General features: G+C 43.8%; 1 protein-coding gene across 4 annotated transcripts in view; it reads right to left on the bottom strand.

Annotated features, from left to right (window-relative positions):
- Positions 1 to 23,208, bottom strand: part of THSD7B (thrombospondin type 1 domain containing 7B) — a 306,100-nt gene that overhangs the window by 181,693 nt on the left and 101,199 nt on the right. For all 4 annotated transcript variants that reach the window (XM_027884317.1, XM_027884316.1, XM_027884318.1 and 1 more), the window contains 3 exons: positions 19,228 to 20,023; positions 9,309 to 9,560; positions 1,737 to 1,906 (listed from right to left, as the gene is read on the bottom strand). In XM_027884317.1, the coding sequence (XP_027740118.1) occupies positions 1,737 to 1,906; positions 9,309 to 9,560; positions 19,228 to 20,023 (1,218 nt within the window). The remainder of the gene's footprint in view (positions 1 to 1,736; positions 1,907 to 9,308; positions 9,561 to 19,227; positions 20,024 to 23,208) is intronic.

Here is a 23,208-nt window from a genome sequence, read left to right as displayed (position 1 = left end):
CTGTGATGGATGGTAATATCCTATTAGACTCGCTTGTTTGATTCCTCAATGATCCCTCTAAGGACACTCAAGAGGTGAAGAAAGAAAAATTACTGTACTTTTGATGGTAGCAATTAGACTCTATATTTGCTTATAGGTAGAGGATTAACATCCTCATCTTCTCCTCATCACTGAAAAATTGGTACAATAAAATATGGGATGCCCTAGTGACGAATAAAAGTGTTCTGTCAGTTCAGACTGCCGGAAGAAAGGAGCCCAAAAATATGTCATTCCTTATTTATTCAAAAAACTAAAATTGATCAGCTAGTAAATGAGACACACTGAATATTACTGGTTGGGGAGGGATAATAGGGAAGGCTTTCCTTCCTTCTGTTTGCATGTGACTGTGCTGCCAGTAGATGGGATTCTCACTTGCCAAGGACTCCTGTACATCTCCACTACTGCTTTGAAACTACAGTAATAATTTATACCTTGTACAATTGCTCTGCAGATTCAATTTTTTTCAGTTGCCTATATGAAATTTAAAAAAAAAAAAAAGTTATAACTGTAAATATAAGGAAGAGGAATCCCACTGAGTCTGGGGTGCTTTTTTTGTGACTTTTAAGCTGAACTGAACTTTGAACAAGAGGAAAACCTGCAGGTGATCACACAGTGGACATAGGGCACTCATTTCTGTCCCAAAATGTGTTGGTGTAAGGAATTTAGGTGCACTCCTCTAATCCTCTGGAGTAATTCACAACACTGATGAAGTATGAATGAAACTGGTTCAAACTTGTTGCTCACCAGCCCAACACAAAGTGGCCACACGGGCCACAGAAGTGGTCAGAAGGATGAAGACAGTTCATAAATGTCCCACACCTCTCATCAACAGCACTTTTCTAGCTTTCAAAGCCCTGTGCACCACACACTCGTGCAGAACAGAGGGGTGTTGTGTTGGGAGAGCAAAATAGTGCCAGCTGTTTGGGAGAGGTGGAGCAGACACTATGAATAATCTCAGAGTCTGTGCAGGATGCTGGGACACACACTGGGCATCCAGGAAACATTTGCTTTGCCTCTGTAGGCAAATAAATCTAAGATATCCTATTGTGTTGTTATTATCTTACATCTCTGCTCAAAAACACATTCTGCAAGAGCACTACATCGAGTAAATAAAACAGCCTATTGATGAATTATTCATTGTGAATCTGTAACTACTTATTATTCTTCTAAAAGAAATATAACTCACTTCCTGAGTCCAAAAACCTTCTGTCTGCTCAGAAGTTGTGACAATATTACTTTTGCTTTCCCCTTCAAATCACAAGAAAGATTGTGTATCAGTCTGAAGCAGAGGCTAAAGCCGTATCCTGAATGGAGTGTGACATCTTTTTTTATACCCTAAACCAGGACTACACTACAGATAAATGCATTCAGCTACTGAGGGGCTGGGCTACCTGATATATGAGAGAGGAAGAAAAGTCAACTCCAAGCAAAATTTAGTTCCTTCATCCTTTGCAACCCTCCCAGTGCAACTGAACAGCAGCAGTGGCAGCAATTCAAGGGTGTGGCTCCTGGCACTTCCACACGACACTTCCGCCCTCTGATGCCAAGCAACATCTCCCTGTGAGAGCATGGATACCTGGAGGGCATCAGTTAGTCAAAGGCTACCAATGGCCAGATGTTATCTCCTTATTTTCTTCCCCTGTTTCCTTACTCAGACCTCGTTAGGCCAGCACTTGAGAGTGGCCCCACTCACGTACCTTCCTTCAGCCGGTGCATCCCGGGCTCCGTGGTGATCTGGACACAGTAGACCATCCGGGTTTGCAGGCCACCTCCACAAAGCCCTGCCTGCCTGTGGTGGTGAGGGTCTTGCTGGCCAAGGAGGACAGACACCTGGCAAGCTTTCCATTCAGAAGTTCTCCAGGCAAACCTTTGGAAATAAAACAGAACAGGTAAAATGCGTTTTCAAAAGACTATGGGTAAGGGAGAGGTACTTTATTGGATGACAAAATACAATTGCTTTAATTTTTATAGCAGCACCTCCCTATCCAAACCAAGGAGCATTTTGAAATATTTTGAGTGTTAAATTTACATGGGTTAAATATTTGCTATTTGTCTGGAGCGCCTGACTTGTCCCAGAGCACTGATCTCTGAAGCGTTCTGAAACACTAAATCATCCTGACAACACCTTTGAGCGGGGTGCAAAAAAAGGAGTGAAGATTAAGAGGTTTGATTAAGTGTGAAAACGAATTTTCAAACATGTGGCTCCAACCACTAAACCACCCCTCTCTGCCAAGAGCTGAAATGCTGAAATGCACTTAACAGCTGAAATCCTGCATATGTCAACGGAGCTCCAAGCACAGGGGGATTTTCTACAGGGGACAATTCCTTCAAGGGTTTGGCCAAAGTAACTCAGATAATTCCAGTTCCCAGAAGCTGTGATACCCAGCAAGCTCTAGATAAAAAATACTTTCACTCTGCATTCCATTCACAACTAAAGAGCATTAAGGGTTCTCAAGAAGGGACAACGTTTTGGGGCACAGACAGGTGAATGCTGTGCAGACAACAGTCATACCAGCTTAAATACCAGGAAGAACTTATTAAAACCATAGGGAAAACAGTGTTGCGTATCCATGAAAAGCGAGAGTTATATCCCCATCATGTCTGAAAATGCAGAGCATATTTCTAAGACAATAGTTTTCACAGGCATAATTCGTTTTGACTCACAGGTCACAGTATGAGGGGAGTAAACAGGAGCTCGAAGTCTTTCAGAGCTTCCTGAATGCAAATCTTAGGCAATATTGTTTTTACAACAATCTGTTCACACTTCTGCTGCTTTATTCCTCCACTCCTCCAAATTTCATAGTTCCCTTTCTTCCATACAATCTTTGGGGTTTGTGTAATGTAAACTATGCAAAATAATTTCCTTATTTAATCCTCCAGACAAATGCTCTCTCTTCTTACAGCAGATCCACAGTTGTTAAAATTACGTGTGTTTGTTGACTGCTGACTGATCTCTGGAAACTCAAACACTGTGGGGTGTCTCTGCAGAAACAGCCTTCACATCTTAATTCCCTGTATTCTCCATGACAAGTACATGTTCCTGATTACAGCTATGGCAAGGAAACACCCATCACAAAATTATATGAAAAATAAATACATGTCTGAGCGCACATCAATGTTCTCTTCAACTTCTTACATTGTAAGCACGGATATAAAATGATTTCTAGCCACAAAGCACTTCTGAATTTTGTAACATACTAATGGAAAACATTTGTGAATACTGCCAATTACTTTTCATTTACAGTTACTGTTTGGATGAGCTGTCATGATCTCTGAACACACAGCACCAGGTGCAAATCTGGATACTCTCACAGGGTTTATTACCAACAGAGAAAACAATGAAGAACACACTTTTCACATGACAAGTATCAAATACTTCAACTCCAATAACATATAAATCATAGCCATGAATTTTTTCTTCCAGTAGTTCCCAATCCCATTCCTTGGGCCTGCAGTGTTAAATGCAACCTTCCCCTTACTATATGGGCAATGAAAGGTGGTCTTCATCAAACTCTGGGTGAAGAGGATTCCTCCTCCACAGCACTTCGGGGCATTGTGCTTTTCAGGTCCACACTTTCAAAACTAAAAGCTTAAACAGAGAACACACACATCTTTCCACAGCCATGGAAATAGCTCTTTTAAGGAAGTATTTATTGAAAAAAAAAAAAACAAACAACAAACAAACCCTGACTAAAGAAAAACTCATTGTCAATATCTGGCTTAGGGAGTCAGCTGTGAACTCTGGATCCCAAAGACTCATTTCCAGAGGTGTGAGCATCTGCTCCTCCAATTCAGCGTGAGCCGTGGGAGTTAACACCTCTGAAAATTAGGCCATCAGTGATTAAAATTATGCAAAATAACTAAATCTGAGCTCTGAGATAATTAAACTTCATCAGTTCCTGAATCTTAAAAAAAAAAAAAAAAATCTCTTTAGATATTCTCCCAGAGTAAGTGGATAGTGTGTTCCACTGCTGAGCAGCCCATGAGGAACAGCCACCAGAGCCCGGCCGGTGCCTGTGCTGCTGTCACCAGCTCCAAGCCTCAGCCCCATCAGCCCAACCTGCTTTTTCCCAGCTGGACATGCCCTCAGCTGCATGGAATTTTCCAGTACCAAATCCTCATCTCTAAGAATTAAAATATTTTTACAAACATTTTCACTGCCATTAAGAAGCCCACTACCCCAGCAATGTATCCAAGGGATTGCTGTCCCACTGAGTAGAAAACCCCATGTCAGACCACTCCCGATGGACAGGGGGACCTTGGGGGCAGCTGTGGGGCAGACTCTTTGCAGGGTTTTAAGGAGCGTGGCCAATACTTGGTATTAATTTGCCCATCTATGGACTACACTAAAGACAATGAGAATTAACATTACTTAACAAAGAAAAATTGGCTGCATAATCTCCATTTATATTTAAACAGAGGTTTATTTATAACTTATTAATAGCAAAAAAAAATTAAACTACTGGCTGGAAAATACTTGGGGGGGTTTGTGACTTTGGAAAACTCTTGCAAATTATTAGCAATATCCACAGTGAGTTTACCACATGACTGTAATTCCTCCAGCTGACTGCAGATGACCAAAGCCACCAACAAACCATGACAAAAACGTGCTGTACCCATGTTAAACTCGGGGGCCAATCCATCCAGACACTCCATCCCCAGAGGGTAAAGGTTATGGTAACTCAGGAAGTGGAAGGAACATTACACACTGGGGCCAAAGCTAGTCAGCTCCAGTGTGCTCTTGTGATCTTTACTCCAAAACCTGTCACTGACAACAATTTCAGACGTCAACGGATTTAACATCTCATTTTAACTCCTACCAGTCTCTTGTGAAACTGATGCAAACTCGGTATAGTTGCAGTCCTAGCTGTGACCCATTTATCCACAGACCTCTGACTATAGCTAAAATATCTCATCCCTTCCCTTTGGCTTCCCAACAGGCTTGTCCCAGTTTTTGACAATACTGAGGTACAGGAAGTCCAGGTGCTTCAAAGACAGACAGACCCCACTGATGATGGTTAGAGGACTAGCAAGGTAACATCCCAAATGGGGAATCCACAGACAGCTGTATCACTGTGCTTAAGAAAACTGGCAAACTGAAAAATGCTGGTTTAGGAACAATGAAGTTCGTGCTTTCCCGGAGGGAAATCAGCCAATAAAGCTGAACAGCTTTTCACATCATAAGCAGTGCTCAGAATTTCCCTGCTAAAGAGCTGGTAGAAGCAGAAGAGAGGTCCTGCATGTTTCTGTTCCAATCACGGCAAAAGTGTGTTCTTGCAGCGCAACACCCAACTGCAGCTGCAGGAGCAATCATCCAGCATGCAGATGGGTAACCAAAGCTTCACCAGGGATCATTCCTGATCCAAGGGGAGGCAACAAAGCTGGAAGTCACTGCTGTCTGCCCAAGACCACTGATGGTCAAAGGGGTGAAGAGCAGTGTCGCTACCACTCCCCAAGTGTAACTCCAGAGCCTAGTAGCTCTATTCACTGCATTGCCACTCCAGTCTTTCCTACTTCACACTAATGTCTCATCTTTAATTTGGGCATAATGAGTGTCATTTACTATCACACCTGTATCTCAGCAATAACCTCAAGTCCTTTTTTTAAAAAATTGGGTCTTAAAACTTTCCCATTTTCCATCATTTAACTTTTGAAAAGCTTTGAATTTCCAACAAAGCGGAGAGAAGGTTTTGGTTTTTTTTCCTAAATCCCTGCCTTGTAACATAGCAACCACAGGCAAAATGAGCGATATAAAGACATAATCATAATTCTGGAAAATCTATCTATTCCCAGCGAACATGAAAGCTACACATCAAGGATAAAAAAAGATATAAAACATTGTTCTAAAACTCATGACTCAGTGACAGTTATGCAACAAACAAGTGCTCAATATCTTCACAATTTATAGTAACCTCCTGGTGTCTTTAGTCTATGGGACTTATGCTCTTAGTGTTTACTCAAGTTTTATACCTGTATATACCCATTCACTTTAATTGAAGTATCCCAAATTTATACCACAATAAAAGAAAATAGAATCACCTCCTATGTGTTTAAGCTTTTTAAGCACTTAATCCTTTCAGAGCAAATAACCAGAAGTAAAACAAAGCACAAAGCTCTGGAGTCTTACATGCAGTTAACGTGTTTTATTTTCTTGCATTTAAACTATTGATTACAGTAGCCTTTGTACACCTCACTCATAAAATTAAAAGCCCTTCCCATCTAACAGCAAATTTACAGCTTTGCCACCCACCTGTGATGGGACCTTCAACTTGAAGCCTTGCCATGGACACAGAGGTAATATTTAACAGAGCAGCTCTGAGGCTTAAGGTATTTTTTTTCCTCTCTGGATCCTTTTAGGAGCTGGAATATCATTTCACCCATCTCTCTCTGATGAGTACAACTCTGCAAGTGCTACCTCGTTATCCGTAGCCCACAAAATGCACCTTCATTCACTCATGGGGTGCTCTCTGCCCCTGCATTAAAAAACAGCCTCTAGAGAACCGTGAGATCATCGAGTGGGTTGGGTTGGAAGGGATCTTATGGATCACCCAGTTCCAACCTCTCTGCCACGGCAGGGACACCTTCCATGACACCAGGCTGCTAAAAGCACCGTCCAACCTGGCCTTAAACACCTCCAGGGATGGGGCAGCCACAGCTTCTCTGGCCAACCTGTGCCAGGGCCTCACCACACCCACACAGGCAAGAATTTCTTCCTGATATTCTCCCTAATATAATAAGAATTTATTCCTAATCCCCTTCCTTCTCCTGCTCAGAGACTCGTCCTGTTTCTGGTCTATGTCATTACCCATTTTCTTTGCTGTGCCTGCAGCACAGGCATTTGAAAATTCTTGCCCAAAGAATAAAGCTAAAGGAAAGGCTGCTTGTCTCAAAACAAACCAGAAATGAGCCTAGAGTGTATTTCCATGATCTGGAAAAGTAAAGACAAGTCTCACCTGAGAAATTTCAAGACTAATCTGATTAGTCAAACACAAGAAAGAAATAAGGAATGGCTTGTGTTGAGACCAGACAAATGAAGGAAAGTGCCTTTTATTTCTGCTGCAGAATCTCCTTAAATTCTTCATCTTCTTGTATAGGGAAGAAAGAAAAGATAACTGTTTGGTAAGTCCCAGCAAAGCCACAAATGAAGTGTCATATATTTAAAGGGGGAAAAAAGCATAATCTTTCTAGGTATTACACTGCAAAGAGAAAATGCTCAAATAAGGAGAATAGGAGCATCAAAGGCTTCTTATATTATTTCATAGGGATTAACACTTCATCCCTCTGTGGCTGAAAGCCACTGCTTTCCAATCTGAGCTGTTTCCAGTAGCTCAGTCACCAGTTCCCAAAGAGCAACACCAGATCACCAGGCTGTAAACTGTAATACGGACCAACAGTATCCTTGACCAGCTGCTGACATCTAAATAACAACTACATGTTGGGTTTCTGATCATTAAAACAAAATTCTGGTCCCCACAGCACATACTGCAGTATTACAGATTTTCAGTCTTGCTTGTTTCTGTAAATACTGAATGGAAAAACCAGAGTCTACTAGCCAGGCACTACTGCAAAATTCTCCTCAACACTGCACAGTATGAGAAGGTCATAGCCTACCACCTGCATTTTGAGATATTACATCCCTAGAAATACCAATTAACTAAATACCAGAGTTGTGTTTTTTAATATTTTTAGCTAAGTGGCTCTATTAACCTGCAAGTTTAATGTTATTTTTCTGAGCTGGCACATCAGGCAGGTTATTTCTGCTCTTGCAGATACTGCCCTGGAGGTGTTGCCTCGAGGTGTGGGGGCACGGAAGGACGGGGAAGGTTTGAGAGTTCACAGAGTCACGAAAACCTGGGCACGGCAGCAACCCACTGACACAACAACAGGTTTGCTTCTACAGAAAGAGTGGAACCTCCAAAAATTTATCAGTGTTAGGCAGGTTCTCACCTTTTGGGCTCTCCTGGCTCTCCACAACCGTTTGCCCTTCAATAAAGTGCAATGTCAAAAAGTAGAGGTGAGAAAGTGGGCAGAGCCCCACGTCTGTTCACTCCCTGATTAAGTCCCAGTCAGTCTGCCCCAATCAGGTGTCACTGCACCCACCCTCCTGCACAAAATCAGCAAGACAATGTGCTAATCTATTGTCTTTGAAATAGATGTGAGCTGGGACAGGAGCAAAAATCACTCTCTGAGAGCCTTTTTTCGGAGGATGTAATCAAGCAACAGAATATTTTTTTTTTTTCGTACTTCCTCTCTTCTGCTGGCAGGGTGCATAAAAACGATCAGCATTTGATTTTGAATGAGCACAGTGATACAGAGACACTTTTACAGGTGATGCCTTCCTAAGAAATGTATCTTGCAAAGGCTTTATCGAAGGTTTTGGTAGTGTCTGGCAAAGCCCCAGAAACTCATGACTTGGGCACTGAACAGATCTCCTATTAAACACACTCATGCACAGACAGGGAGATTTGTCTGAATGCATAAAAAATTTTATCAATTCTAAAGCATTTTGCAATCAATCTGAAAACACGTCACACACACAAAAAAATCAAGCAACGTTTTATTTTCTTTGCAAAGCACGCTATCAACCTCCCATACCAGCCTGGCCAAGCACGGCGGTGTGGGGTTTGCAGACCCGAAAGGGGAGATCCTCTCCTTCTGCCAGAACAAAGATTGCCACAAACCAAAACAGCTCTCAGGGACTGCAAAGTTTCCCATTTCAGGAAGTATCCAGAGGGAAGCTGAGTAAAGTCCAAACTATTACCTCTGATCAGTTCCCATTTTCCTCAAGCAGGACTGGGATTTTTTTTAAGGGGAGATGAAGAGGAATCATTAAATCTTACATAAAAATTACAATTTCAAAGCCATTAAGAGCACAGTCATAAAGACCTGCCCAATCTCTGTGCAGCTGAGGAAATTCTCTGAAACAGCAATCAGTACCAAAGCCCCTTCAGAGAACAAGAGTGTCTGCTCCCAGTTTATAAAATATGAAAATATAAACTGTAGTGGGTGTAATTTAAATTCATTTCTATATATAACTGTAATTATTGTAATAGCAATAACGACAATAGCAACAATTACAAGAACATCACCCACAATAAATAACACCACTAATCACAGTTAACAATGATCAAATCAATGATCTCTCAGAAGCACAACGCACAACCCTCTCCGTGCACAAACCCAGCAACGAGGATCTGCTCTGCTCAAGGCAAGTCACCAAACAGGGGCTTCCTTACTTCCAGAAACTGGGCTAAAAGCTCTCAGCCTACCTGGGGCAGGGCTGCAGCAGCTCCTTCCCTCCCACGCTGCAGGCTTCCCTCTCTTCCAGCTCCGGGCACGGCTTCCCGGCGCCCACGGCCACGCTCCGCACGCCACGGCGCCGGCTCCGGAATCCTGGGCTGGGATCTCCCCAGCTGCAGGTCCGGGAGCAGGAGCTCCACGGGGACCACTCGGATGTCTCGCAGTCTTTAGGGACGACACAGGACCTGGCGGTTACAGGGACGGGATCTTGCAGGCAGAGGCTGCGACAAGAACATAGTAACAACAGCTGAGAAGGTCTTGCTTACAAAATGCCTTTCTTCTTTTTCAAGCCAAACCCCCGAAGAAGAAATCCATGGTCATTCTGGGCAAATCAGAAGACCTGCACCAACAGGAATACAGTGAAAGTCAGAGGAGCTCCAGTGCAGTGCATGTAACGTTTCCAACAAGCTCTGGGTGTGACCTTTCAGGACGAGTAGTTTTTAAATAATATATCTCATTTATTTTGAGTTAAACAGATGAGAAAGGCATTACATTTGCTCCTGTGTAGTCAAAATTTCACAATTTATCCAGAATGGAAAACAAAATCCAAGCTCAAGAGAAATAATGCCACTGGTAACCATTCCCACACCCCATAGATAGGATGAGATGTTCACTATCCCTCCCATCCAACCAGGAGTCAGCACGTCCTGCTGAGAAACTCTGCTCTTTTAAAAAATAATTAGTCCCACACTAATAAGAACAGTGCCAGTTCTGTGAGGCTCTTATCAAACACATGCTGTCAAACAAGGTTAGAGGGTTTTCGCCTGACAAACCACCAGAGACCCAGGAATGCTGCAACTGGGGCTATGTTTTGGGACTCAATTACTCCTGCTGACATCAGGACATGATCTCATTCATTCTGCATCACACCGGGACACCACACAAGGCCCAACACAACAGGAAACCAAATTCTAAGAGCTGCCAACTGCTGAGATTTGGTATCGAGATACGAAGTCTCAAAACAACATTTTTAAGGGTTCCAAGGTTACAATAAATTTTCACAATATGGAAAAATATGGCAAATGCAGCAAATACTTTCGGGAGAAGACAACCCTGCAGACTAAGGACACCATCCTTCCTTGCTCCTCTGTTTCTGTTGTGGGGGGACCTCATCCTGGCTGCCCCACCCCTGGAAGTGCTCAAGGTCAGTTTGGATGGGGCTTTGAGCTTTGGATGGTCTAGTGGAAGAAGTCCCTGCCCATGGCAGAGGGGTTGGAACAAGATGATCTTTAAGATCTCATCCAACCCAAACCATTCCACAACTCTAGAGGGTCACCTCCCCCAAAATGGGAGAAAAGCCTTTCTTGTCTCAAAAAGCCTTGGATAGCTGGGGTAGCAGAGCACAAAAGGATGTACCGAAGGAGGATGAGGGATGTTTGAGCAGCGATACCACTGAAGCATCAGGAAGGACAGGATGGGGCAGACAGAGACAAAATCCAGAAAAAAGAAATCATCAGGAGAAAACAAGATTTCCTGACTTCTGCATAGATCATGCAAACTGGCCTCTGAAATTAAGACCACACATGATGAAGTCACTGCGAACTCTAAATCTGTCTTCTCCAGCCTCCAGTTGCTTGTGGTCAAGCTTTTGCCATCTGTAAGGAGCAAACACAGGTACACTTAAGAGGTGTGAAATCCAGAGCTGCTGCCAGGGAACCAGCCATTACCTCCCTTGTTACTACTTACAGCACAGTTTGACCAACCTAACTCCTTCCAAGGAAAATAGACTGGGGCAATCATTTCAGGATTGCCAGGCAGCCTCACCAGCGGGAGCAGGGAAGATAAAGGACATTCACTCGCTTCTCCAGCCTACAAATTGGTCCCCTTTTCACAAAGGTCAATAGGAATATTCCCACTGATACACATCAAGTTTGACTAGACCCTCAAACACCTGCAAAATACGGCATTTAGAGGCTTATATTTGTACTCCAATGTAAAAAAAGGAAAAAGCGTAACAACTTTTTGTCTTAATTTGTTCACCCAGAATAAAACTCATTCATCTCACAGGTGCTCTGAGCATGAATGTACTGAGGTTTATTTAAACAAGTTCATAAAGTACAAACAGCCTGTAATGTTTGTAGACCCCTCAAAATAAAAATATTCTTGCTTACAACTTGAAAACATGTCTCACCTCCCTATTACAAGTCAAATGCAACTGATTGCAAAGTTGTCCCTGGAACAGAACACCAGCTCTGTGGAACCAAGGACTGAAAAGTAATAATCATTATACATGTACTTACTAACCCAGGGATTTTGAGTCTTTTTTTTTTGGAACATCAGGTTAGGTGCAGTCACATGAATGTCACATTCTTTCCCTTCAAATTTTTTTTTCAACAGGTGAGCCACCCGTGCCACAAACACTAACAAGAAAGAATTCCTGATTTTGAGTAGATAAAACAATAGCACAGACAAAACACTGTCCTAACTGATGGTACCAGAAAACTCAAGTTTATCTAAGAACATCTCACAGACGGTAACTGATCTCACATTTTAAAGTGCGATCAAAACTCCCCCTTCAGATACCAGTGCAAAAACCCAAATCCATTTCTGGGGTTGCACCTCTGCAAAAGAGATTGAAGTCTTGCTTGATCTTCACTGAAACACTGAACAAAATGAAGCCTTTAAAAATCTGGTTTCGGGATCTTCTTTGAAATGTGCATTGCCTGTCCCAATTCTTAGCCAGACAATAATTCCTCCAACACCTCCCCTGATGGATTCAAACCTACGCTGACACTCTGGCTGCAAAAGCCATCCCTGTAGAGAAATCACCCCTGCACTGGCAAAAGCCTTTGCCAAAGGCTGAATAGCAATTTCTGTCCCCGAAAATCTCTCCACCGCTCCTGCTACAAAATAAGATGGTAACTTTATTGACCTGCAGGTGAATAAGACAGGGAGCTGGCAATTTCCATCCTGCTCAAGCAGGCTTTCGAGGGAGAATTACAAGCAACTGCCTAACAGAAAGAAAATTAATTAACTTGTACCTACTCATTCAGAGCATCCAAGTCAAATTAATTGTGACACCAGGCAACACAAAGACAAATGTAAAAACACTCTTTTGCATGAAATTCAGACACAGCCTTTCATGTCGCAGATGTATTTAGGACGATCTAATACAGATAAAGCCCAGACATGTGAGACACTCACTGATCTGAGGCTGCAAACCAGACATGTATTTTTGCTGCTGTGGTTGTATCCAAACCAGCAGAGAGAGGAAGGAGGTCCTGGGGACAGGAGACACTACCAGAGCCCTGTTTTCAAACTAATTTTCTACGTATTAACATCTCAGGTTACATCTTCTACTGGGGAGTGGATCTGGGAACTGTGATATAATAGGGTACTTACACTACTGCTGCTTTTTCGTGTGTTACACACTCGGATTGACACTGTAACTCTACAGGAATTGTTTCCCTGTGCCGCGGTGTCTGCGGTGCAGGATGGATCCATTAGTCAGCAGCAGCACCGAGCCTCAAGTGGCAGAGTGCCCTCTTAGCCTCTTGTGTACTGAAGGGGAATAAACCACTTATTAAAAAACCACAAAACACTCGACCAAGGGAAACCTGCTCATGCCTCTTTTACACTCACACAGTCCCAGAGCTACACACAGAAGAGTAGAGGCGGGGAGGGAAAGCAGCTCTGGGTACCAACCACTCTGGCTGTGCAGCTCCACATCCCTCCAGGCTGTTCCCATGGAGCAGCTCTGCTCGTTTCCTCCATCTCCAGTCACACACCCCCAGGAGACACAGTAATTGTGCAGCCCCAAGCTGAACCACACCACCTTTCTGCTCTGGACAAAAAGTAGCTCACCAGAAAATAGCGCATTTCCCAGCAGCTCAGCGCCTTTGTGCTACGTGCCCTACAGTCACAGAGCCGTCACATCCACTGCAAGGAAACGAGTGGCAACATGTCTATCAGCTGGAAAAAGGAGCGAGACCATCCAGGAGCTATGCCTCAGTAAATCAGGTTGGGCACAGCACAGAAATTACCCCTGGTTCCCTTTCCCAACCGTACCGATGCAATTCCTTACATTACAGGATAAGGCAGGTGGTTACTGTTAAACCTTTTATATCTCCAAAATAATTTGACACACTGAGAAGCCGTCACCATGGCCATGCTGCTGGTACAAAGGCAGCACCAGGAGGGCAGGGTACCCGTTCTGCAGCCAGGCTCTCTCCCAGCACCTCAGGAAGACTCCTGGGAGGTACCTTGCCTGACTGGGGAATCCTGGAGTGAGCTAAGTCACATTGATAACAACCCATTTTCATTTTTTCTCTTTTTTTTATCATCATCTCCTATTCTGTAATCAAGAATCCAGCCCTCCAGGCTGCTGGAATACACACCACCTGCTCTTTGCACTTGGCTAATAATATTAAGGTCTCATAATGGGCACAATATTGACACGTTTCTAACTGCATCAAATAACTTTTTTCCCTTAGAAATCGGCAATCAATGTTAACAGGCGTACTTTTGAGGATTCCTAATGTATTTTAGGGACCTCCAGAGCTGCCAGGGGTATTCTGGGTACTAGCAATACCATACACTCAATCTGTGCAGCAGAGGTTTCTTTGGCAGAAGAAACATCAGCCCCTTCTGCACCAGGGTGGTGAAGATGGGGAATATTTGCCTGCCATACAACTGGCAAAAGGGAAAGGGAGTTGGGCGTCCCATAATCCAAAAAAACATCAGTAAAGATGTCTAAGGTTTGGCGTCTCCAAAACTTAATGCACCAGATCCTCTGCTTTAATTAAAAGTAAATTCTGATTTACATTTGCACTGCCCAGGTAGATTCTGAAATCTTGGGGCTACAGAGGCAGTTGGATCCCATCACAGTTTGAGAACAGAGAAAACCACAGCCATTATTGGACACTGCTTCAACAGTCATAGAATCAGAGAGTTGTTAAGGTTGGAAATGGCCTCTAAGAGTCCAACCAATTGGCCTCATCGAGTCCAACCATTAACCCACCACTGCCAGGTCCAGCACTAAACCATGGCCCCAAGTGTCACACCCACATGGGTTTTGAACAATCCCTTCCAGGGATGATGATTCAACCACTTCCCCGAGCAGCCTATTCCAATGCCTGGCCACCAAAACGTTACTTATGGAAATGAAAAAGCCATCACTGTTCCTTTGTTCCACATGCTTTCAATAAAAGCAAAGGAAACGACAGGCAAAACTTTCGAAAAGAACACTAGAAAATAAAATCTCCTTCCTCTCCAACAGCTCTGGGATTTGTTTTGAAGCCTGAGCACTGAGGCTTGATTCCTACATCTGCCAGGAGGAATGTGAACATAAAACTCCTCTCCCAGCTCGGAATCATAACCATCCAACAGCGTATCGCAGCACAGCATTTCCAGCTCCGGACTGCAGAATTTCGTATTCGCCCAGAGAACAGCAGAATGTCAACACTGAGACTGCAAATATTTTTTTCCTGAAAATGTACATCACAGCACAGTGGTTAAGCACAATCCACTAGGAAATGGATAATGGAAATTTAAATTACAGAGGCAAACAAAAGAGTTGAGTGCTGCTCCACCTCCGCCTTGACAGATGGGTTGTCCCTTGACTGAGTTTGACCTGAATTTTCACTTACAAAGGCAAAGTAAATAGAAACCCAAATCCAACTCTATTATATCACTGTTGTCATCTCAAATGTAAAATGAAGAGTTTAAGAAATATGTACCTAAAAGACTCCTAATCCAAATAATAATAATAAAACAAAAAAACCTAAAACTGTTTAATCCTGACTTTACCTTCTGGGTATGCTTAGTGAGCACACACATCAGGTTAGAAAGTCAGGTTAAATTTATTTAGGACTTCATTGTCGAGCTATGGCAACTCATTTCACTAAACTGCAATTCAGTATCTAACCTGAATAACCTCTTTCTTTTCTTTTTTTTTTTTTTTTTTTAAGAAAAAAGATGCAAACTCAAGTGCCTTTGCCTCACTATTCAGTACATTTTTACATCTCTAACAAGACAGGAAGCCAAAAACAGCAGAAGTTCTGGCACATTCATTCCTTACAACTTTTTCAGAGTTTTTTTTTTTTTTTTATACATGGAAGTCCTTAAAAAAAGGCTTTAAAAGCTTCAAATCAGATCCATAAAATCATCCTATTTTTATGTTATTCCTTTTATTTTCAAGAATATAAGGTTTCTACACCAAAACCATTTCTGAGCAGAAGTGCACCTGTCTCAAGGTCTGTTGATGTTCTGCTGTTCAATTGTTGTCACTTGAGGTGTTTTCAGAAAGGTCTGTCCCTCCCTTTCCTTCTCCTTTGTTCCTTTTCCTTCCATTCTGCCAAATGTAGAACCTCCAGACTGAAAAGATATTTCATCAAAAGCATCCCCAGCTCTGTTTCCGTGACACAGAATGTCCAATCTTCCAAGTGCTTTTGCTCCTCTCCAAGTAATTCCTATTTACAGTTTTTTTACATTTAAAATTGCTAGGATTTTTGCTTTCACCTTTAAGGCTGGTGCAGACACAGGGATCATCACAGGACCAATTATTTAAATTTTTTTTAAAGTCTTCCTTATAATGCAAAGGACTGTTCATCTCCTTCTGAGAGTGCACCAAAGGGTCCTTTTTGCAGGGTTACATGGCAAACTTAAATATCAGTAAAAAACTCAAAACAAGTATTGGGCACATTTCCTGCTGCTGCCTCTTTCACAAGGGAAGGACACCTTTCCCACCTGCCATTCCCATCAATTACAAACTTGTTAAAAAAGAGGTCAAAATGAATGTCCTGCCCGTAAACTGGCCTCTCCCCTTCTACTCTGCTCCTGTGAAACTCCACCATACTGCATCCAACATAAGAAGGACAGGGATCTGTTGGGGTGAGTACAGAGAAGGGCCATGAAGATGCTCAGAGGGCTGGAGCACCTCTGCCATGGAGAAAGGCTGAGAGTTGGAGTTGTTCAGCCTGGAGAAGTGAAGGCTCCAAGGAGACCTTAGAGCACCTGCCAGTACCTGAAGGGGCTCAAGAGAGCTGGAGAGGGATTTGGAAAAGGACCTGGAGTGACGGGACAAGGGGGGGAATGGCTTCAAACTGAAAGAGGGTAAATTCAGATTAGATATTAGGAAGAAATTCTTCCCTGTTAGGGTGGTGAGGCACTGGAACAAGATGCCCAGAGAAGCTGTGGATGCCCCATACCTGGAAGTGTTCAAGACCAGGTTGGACAAGGCTTGGAGCAACCTAGTCTAGCGGAAGGTGCCCTGGGCCATGGCAGGGGCTTGGAACAAGATGGGTTTCAACGTCCCTTCCAACCCAAACCACTCTGTGACTCTATAAGAAGTGAATACATTCAATCTTTTAGCCTTTAAAAACCAGCTTGCACCCAAGGCCACCAAAGTCCAATTTCTGGTAGAAGACTGCTCTTTCATGCCGAGGATACCCTGTATCCTCTCCCCTCAGGGAGCACAGCAGCTGCTGCTGCTGCTGCTCACTGGCCTCACCAGCTGCTCTACAGCCCTGAAATTAGACACCAGTAAATTAAACAACCTAGATAATAAACTGGGCATCTTTGCCACTGCATTATAAATCAGGAGGCAAGATGAGCATATGGTCCCTCTCCTTTTGACGCCCTTGGCCAGCTGGGGGTGGTTTGCTGACCACTCCTGTTACCTGCCACTTTCCCGTGATAACCGGGCAGTGGTGGAAGGCAGGGTGATGGCAGAGCCCTGGCAGACCGGCAGCTCAGAGCCCACCCTTAAAGCAGATCCTGGGATATCCCTGTTCTCTTGCTCAGTTTTCCAGACATTTAATTTACACTGGTACTTAGCAGCGTCAGTAGAAACGGGAAACCTCGGCCAGGAAAATGCAGAAGCACAAACAAGGCACTTCTTTCCTGTTTTACAGCAGACACTTGGCTCTCTGCCAGACCCCACTACAGGGTTATGCAAATGCATTTGCTCATCTTTATCAGTAGCCAAAATACCATCGCTGCTGTACAGCAACATCTGTAAGATCAGGCCTGTTCCTCAGAAGAATGGCAGCAAATACGCTGCACAGCAAAACGAGGAGAGCACGACCAGGGGTGCTCAAAGGGAGTCACTGTCAAGGCATTTGATGTCTGTGACACTCTAGCCCCGGGATTAAACACCAACTGGATTTTGGGCTGGATTTTTAGCTTTGAACTTTAGGTCCAAAAAAAGAAAGGAAAAGTGTGTGACTAGCTGGATGATGTAACATGACATGACCTTTCCTCCTCTACTCAATCAATGGGCTTTGCTCTTGTATTTGGAGTAAGGGATGGGTCAGGCTCAGCTCTGCAGTAAATCTGAGACACAAGCTCATCAGAAAAAGACTGCCAGAAGGTGGCTAATGGAGCTGTACACTCCCCAAAGCGGGGCTGGATCAGCAAAAAACCCAGAAAGGAGCAAGGAAAAAAGACAGCTCCATCAGGGATAGAGTCACTAAAACCAGAACTCCCAGCACCACTGTCATCCAGAAACTGAATGTATAACACAGCAGAGAAAACATTTATAGCAAGTTTCCATTCCCATCCTTACAGCCAACATAGCAGTGAGAGTGTGAAGGAAGAGCGAGTGAAATCAGGATTTCCTTCCCAGAGCCTCTGATAAGGAATGAGATACAAGAGGCAGAACAGCTAACAAGTGTTAGCAGACATAAACCTGCTGCTGGTCACACAGCAGAATAAATCACAAGTGACTCCATTAAAGTCAAGCAGCTATACGAGCATAAAATCTGTATATTTAGAATCAGCATATATTTAGAGACGAGTAATAAAGTCAAGATGTTAGAAACTGCTGGAACAGTTCACAAAGCCTGACTTTTTTCCAACCGACAAAAAAATAATCCTTCCCTGGCTACAGGTGTAATAGGAGCAGGTTAGAAAAAGGGTGGAATGTGTGTTTTTCACGTCAGTGTGTGTGCAAAACCACTGTGGACATTAACAGGGGTAGAGAATTGGACATAAAATCTCTGCCATTTGAGTTTGTGCAAGTGCCAGGAGCTATGGATTGATTTCTGCAAAATTCAGGAGCAGCATTTTTCAAGAACTTCCAATATTCTTGAAAAAACAGAACACAAGAAGATCTCCAGCAATTCTGACTTTCTCAGAAGCCAATCAATTTCTCAGTCATCTGTAGCTACTGGCACCTGCCCAAATCCGACCTGGAGTCAAACGGCAGAGCCCAAATAGCTTAAATTTAAATGTGAGAAATGGAGAGAATAAATCTTTCCATTATTTGCTGCACTTTACTGTAACCTTCACATTGGACTTACAGCAAAGCAACCTACACAGACTAAGAGAAATCATTAGATAAAACACTAGATAAGGACAGAAATCAACAACCTCTACCACAGATAGTCATACCAGTCACCTGCCCTGTATCAGCACCCAAAAGTTACACCCAACAGGAAAGCTCCTCAATAAGGACAATAACCACAGGTTTGCTCATTGATTTCTTTCCAAAATACACCTTCTAGCAAATTCCCAAGGCCAAACTTTTCAGACTTACTTTATGCAGTGATGATTTGTAAGAACAAGGTGCAATTTTAGCCTCTTCAGCCAAATATATGCAGTACATGACTGAGAACGAAACCTCCCTTTCCCACAGCCAGGGCCCAGCAACAGCACAAAGTGATATATAATTCCATTTCCTCAAAACAACAACAAAACAACCAAAAAAAAAAAAAAACCCACAGAAGAGAATTATTAAAAATATAAAATGGATTAAACAGTCACAAATCGTAGAAGAATGCAAAACCTTCAGCACATGCTAGAAGACAATTAAATCGAGAAGAGGTCCATAAAGAAAACACGTAAAAACTGCCACGTAAAGCTCATTCTCTGTGGCGCTGCCAGGCCGAGCCAGTGCTCTGCCCCACAAATCCTCTGGGGATGAACCAGAAGCCGAAGCCCCCTTACCTGAGCGCCGCATGTTTTCCATCGCTCCTTACACACCTGACCTGCCTGGTTTGGTAGCCGATCTCCACCTCCCCGGCGTGGTGGTGGCGTTTGGAGCCGTGAAGTCCAGGCGTGCTTCGCTCTCCAGAGTCCGAACCCAAATCCCGCATATTCCTCCCGGCCGGCTCGAGGTCTTTAGGGTGGGGCAGCCGGCATTCGCCCCACGAGCCCACGCGGAGGCTGTAGGTGTGCTCCTCCTCCCCGAGGGGACAGGAGGGAGCTGCACAGGCTCTGGATTCCGTGAGATTGGGGCACGGGGCACCGCCGTAGAGAGGGGGAGCGACGACCGCCCGCGTCCGGTGCTGCAAACTCCGGGCGCAGTCCGTGCCGCACTCGGACCAGCCGGAGAACTCGGACACGACGCAGTCCCGCGGGCAGGGCACCAGGCAGGCTTGCTCGGCCGGCGGCTGCGGTGTGAAATACTCACATATTTCGCTGGCGACCACGGTCCTGTTGAGTCTCTGGAGGCAGCGCACGCTCCGGCGCTGCAGCCCGTGCTGCGCCGTGACACAGGCCTCGGCTCCCGCCTCAGCTCCCGCGGCGGAGACCAGCCCGCACCTGTCCCATCCCGAAACCTCCCACTCGAACAGCTCCAGGTGCCAGTCGCAGACCTTAAAGCACCTCCTCTGGCTCTCGGGTTTGTGCTGCTGGTCGCAGTTGGCGTGGTAGGTCGTCCAGCCCTCGGCGTGGGTGCACCACACGGCCCGGCTCCGGAGGCCCCCCGAGCCACAGTCCCCGACGCACCGGCCCCAGTGACCTGCAAGAGAGGGGGTGTTGAGAAATGCCATGCAGTGCTCCTCCCACGGATCTGTCCTGATGCCCCAGAGCAGATCAGAGAACCACACAATCACAGAATGGTTTGGGTTAAAGCTCATCCCACGCCAAACCCCTGCCACGGGTAGGGACAACCTCCACTATCCCAGGTTGCTCAGAATCCCATCCGGTCTGGCCTTCAACACTTCCAAGGATGGGGCAGCCACAATTTCTGTGGCCAATCTGTGCCAGTGCCTCGCCAACCTCACAGTAGAGAATTTCTTCCTAACACCTCACCTAAATCTCTCCTCTTTTAGTTTAAAACCATTCCCCCTTGTCCTATACCATGTAAAAAAATATAAACCGTATATAAAATATAAACCATACTCTGCCATATATTAAAAAGTAAATAACTGCCAGCTGGCCCCCAAAATTGGTTAACTGCTTCCTAAAGGCTGCAAGACATTCCTCCTCTCAGGGTACTTGCATCACTAAACCACTTGGAGAAACTTGGGGGGAAAAAGAAGGAGCCCCACAACACTTCAAATTAAAGGCAAGCCAGGTACATTTCTGTAGCAGTAAAATTCCTCCCAAAGCCTCAGGAAATATGACTACTTAATTCTACTTGTACAAATTAATATAAAAATGATCATAAAAGAACAATGAGCTAATAGGAAAAGGAAGTCGAGCTAGATAAGAAGAAAACACTCTTAATAGAGCAATTAGTTAATGGAATAAACTGCACCGGGAAGCAGCTGAATCATCATCTGAAGGGATAAAACGATGCGGTTAAATATGAGAAAATAACAGTATATTCCTGATGGGAGTTTGAAATGGAGGGAGTGACTTGGAATGGTACTGCAGGATGGGTCCCACAGGGTGCTGCTCCTAGAGTGGAGCCCGACGGCAGAAAAGGCACCTCACGTGCATGGACTTCAAATCACCCTCAGGGTACACTGAGCAAGTAATTTCCACTTACAGTATGTGGCACTGTAAGAGGCAGTTAAACCAGTCATTCAGGAAGAGAAATTAAACCAAACTAAAACCCAGCAATGTAATTTTCAGTTCTGGAGCACGTGAACTTACATGTGTAACCGTATGAATCTCACTTGAGGATGTGCAAGAGAACGCCATCAGACAAGGCTAAATAGAAAGATTTGTCTATGAAAATATGATTCGATAAAAATCCACCAAGCCAAAAAAATAATGAGGGCTATAAAGTGCAAAACTGCTGGCAAACTTGAAGAGCAAAGGTAGAGAGAAGCACTCAGGCCGAATCTTAACTATTAAAGGGATTTTGATGATCATCTCAAGGGGGTCTCATCTCATTCCTAAGTTTAAAAACTTTCCAATACCTCATAAAAGAGCCATTTTGCTCAGTGCAAACACTGCATACATAATTCTTGCTTGAAAATACTCTGAAAGTGCCTTATCTTTTCTATTTTTTCAAGGCAGAAAATGAACTTGCAACAAATGAGTCGATTTATATTAAGCAATGCTACTCCAGTCAATTTTTTTTTAAATTGATTTTAAAACTACCGGAATCAGTTACATGCTCACACTACAAAACCAAATGCACATAAAACCCAAAAGCAGTCCCATAACAGCTGCAGTTATAATCCCAGGTATTTCATTCAGCCGATGGCGGTTTTCTTGGCAATCCCATTGTTCTTTCTCTATGAATAGAGGAGTTGATCCTCCAGAGCCAGGGGCTTGACACTGCATAATGAGAAATGAAAATAAATAAATAGAAATGCCTGATCTTCTTTTCCCCATTCAGAGAGGAAGAAGAGTAAGCAGGAACTGCTCTTGCCATGTCCCTCCTGCGGGAGCTCCTCCTGCCCCATCCTCCGGGCCAGGGCTGCAGCTCTGCCCTCGGTCAGGCACCTTCTGCCTTGATGGACAGGCTGAGGCAAGAGGGGTTCGCAGATCCCTCAGGGTTTAGGCAGCTCCAGCTTTTGCTGAGTCCTTTGGGATACGTGAAAAATATTTTTGACCCTTTTCTGCCTCCGTCTCGCACCAAAAGCCATCAGCTTGAGGTAAGGACTCAGCTGTGACACACATCTTCAATGGGAAAAGGGAGCATCACACCCTGGTGTGCTCTACGAGCTGTCCTACACTAAGGACAGGCTTTTAACAGAACTTCATGTGCTTAAAAACTGACTATTTAAAAAAAAAAAAAATTTAATCTTCAAATATGCTTTTGAAGTTCAGTTACAGGAAAAGATCCACTGACGATTTAAACGTTCGTCCTTGATACTTCACCTTGATCCAACAGAATATTCTTATCCTAACGTCACCAAGAGTCAAAATCAGACCTCAGATTACGTATAAACCATCATCTCCTAAAAAAATAATAGTCAAAATTCAAACCTCAGGTAGTAGGTGGCTTTTTATCAGCAGAGAAAAGCAACTACCACAAAGATTAAGCATCCTAATTGTATCATGAGCCTATTTACTTCTCTGCAAAGGCAGTTTAGTTTTTGGAGATGTGGCAATTTCAGGGCAGGAAAAGCATGGTTTTCACCACTTTAAAGCAAAAATTCAAGAATATGTTTTGCTTCAGAACAGTATTTTGCTCATCAGTGGGACCTTGAAACACATTATACCAATCAAGGATTTACTACCTCTTTCTTAGGACAGAAAATTGCATTAAAAATAGCATTAAACCCCCAGATGGAGTAATACAAGGCAGCTGTGGCAGAGGACTGGCCAAATCTCACTCATCAAACCTACCACTCCTCTCCCCCTACTGCACAGAATGGGTCTCTTCTGCAGCTTTTTATACATTTCTGGGTGCTGCTCATGAACTGGTCTATGGAACAGCTGCAGATTTACCACCACTCACATTAACAGGATGGAGAGATAAGCAGCAGAAGCCAGAAGCAAGAAGTGGTCATCACCTAATGTCAGATGTGAATTTAGAATGACAAATTACCAAAAAAAAACCCAAAAAAAGTAAGCAAGGACTCGTAAGTAATTACACTGACTTTGGACATACTACAATTTGCAATTATTCTCTGGCAAGCAAACATGCTAAAAACAGAGCCAGCACTTGGCATTGGGGGGGGAAAAAAAAAAAAAAAGGCATGAAAAATAAGGTTAAAAATCAGATGAAAAACCCATTACTATAGATTTTTTTCACTTCCTGACGATCTCTTCAGGACGTGGCGGTAAACTTATCCACAA

Source organism: Empidonax traillii, unplaced genomic scaffold (assembly GCF_003031625.1).
Source record: "Empidonax traillii isolate 1590-97213 ecotype Southwest subspecies unplaced genomic scaffold, ASM303162v1 scaffold142:size1213974, whole genome shotgun sequence".
Taxonomy (NCBI): Eukaryota; Metazoa; Chordata; class Aves; order Passeriformes; family Tyrannidae; genus Empidonax; species Empidonax traillii.
Note: the sequence above shows the minus strand (reverse complement) of the source record. Positions and strands in the feature narration are given on the sequence as shown.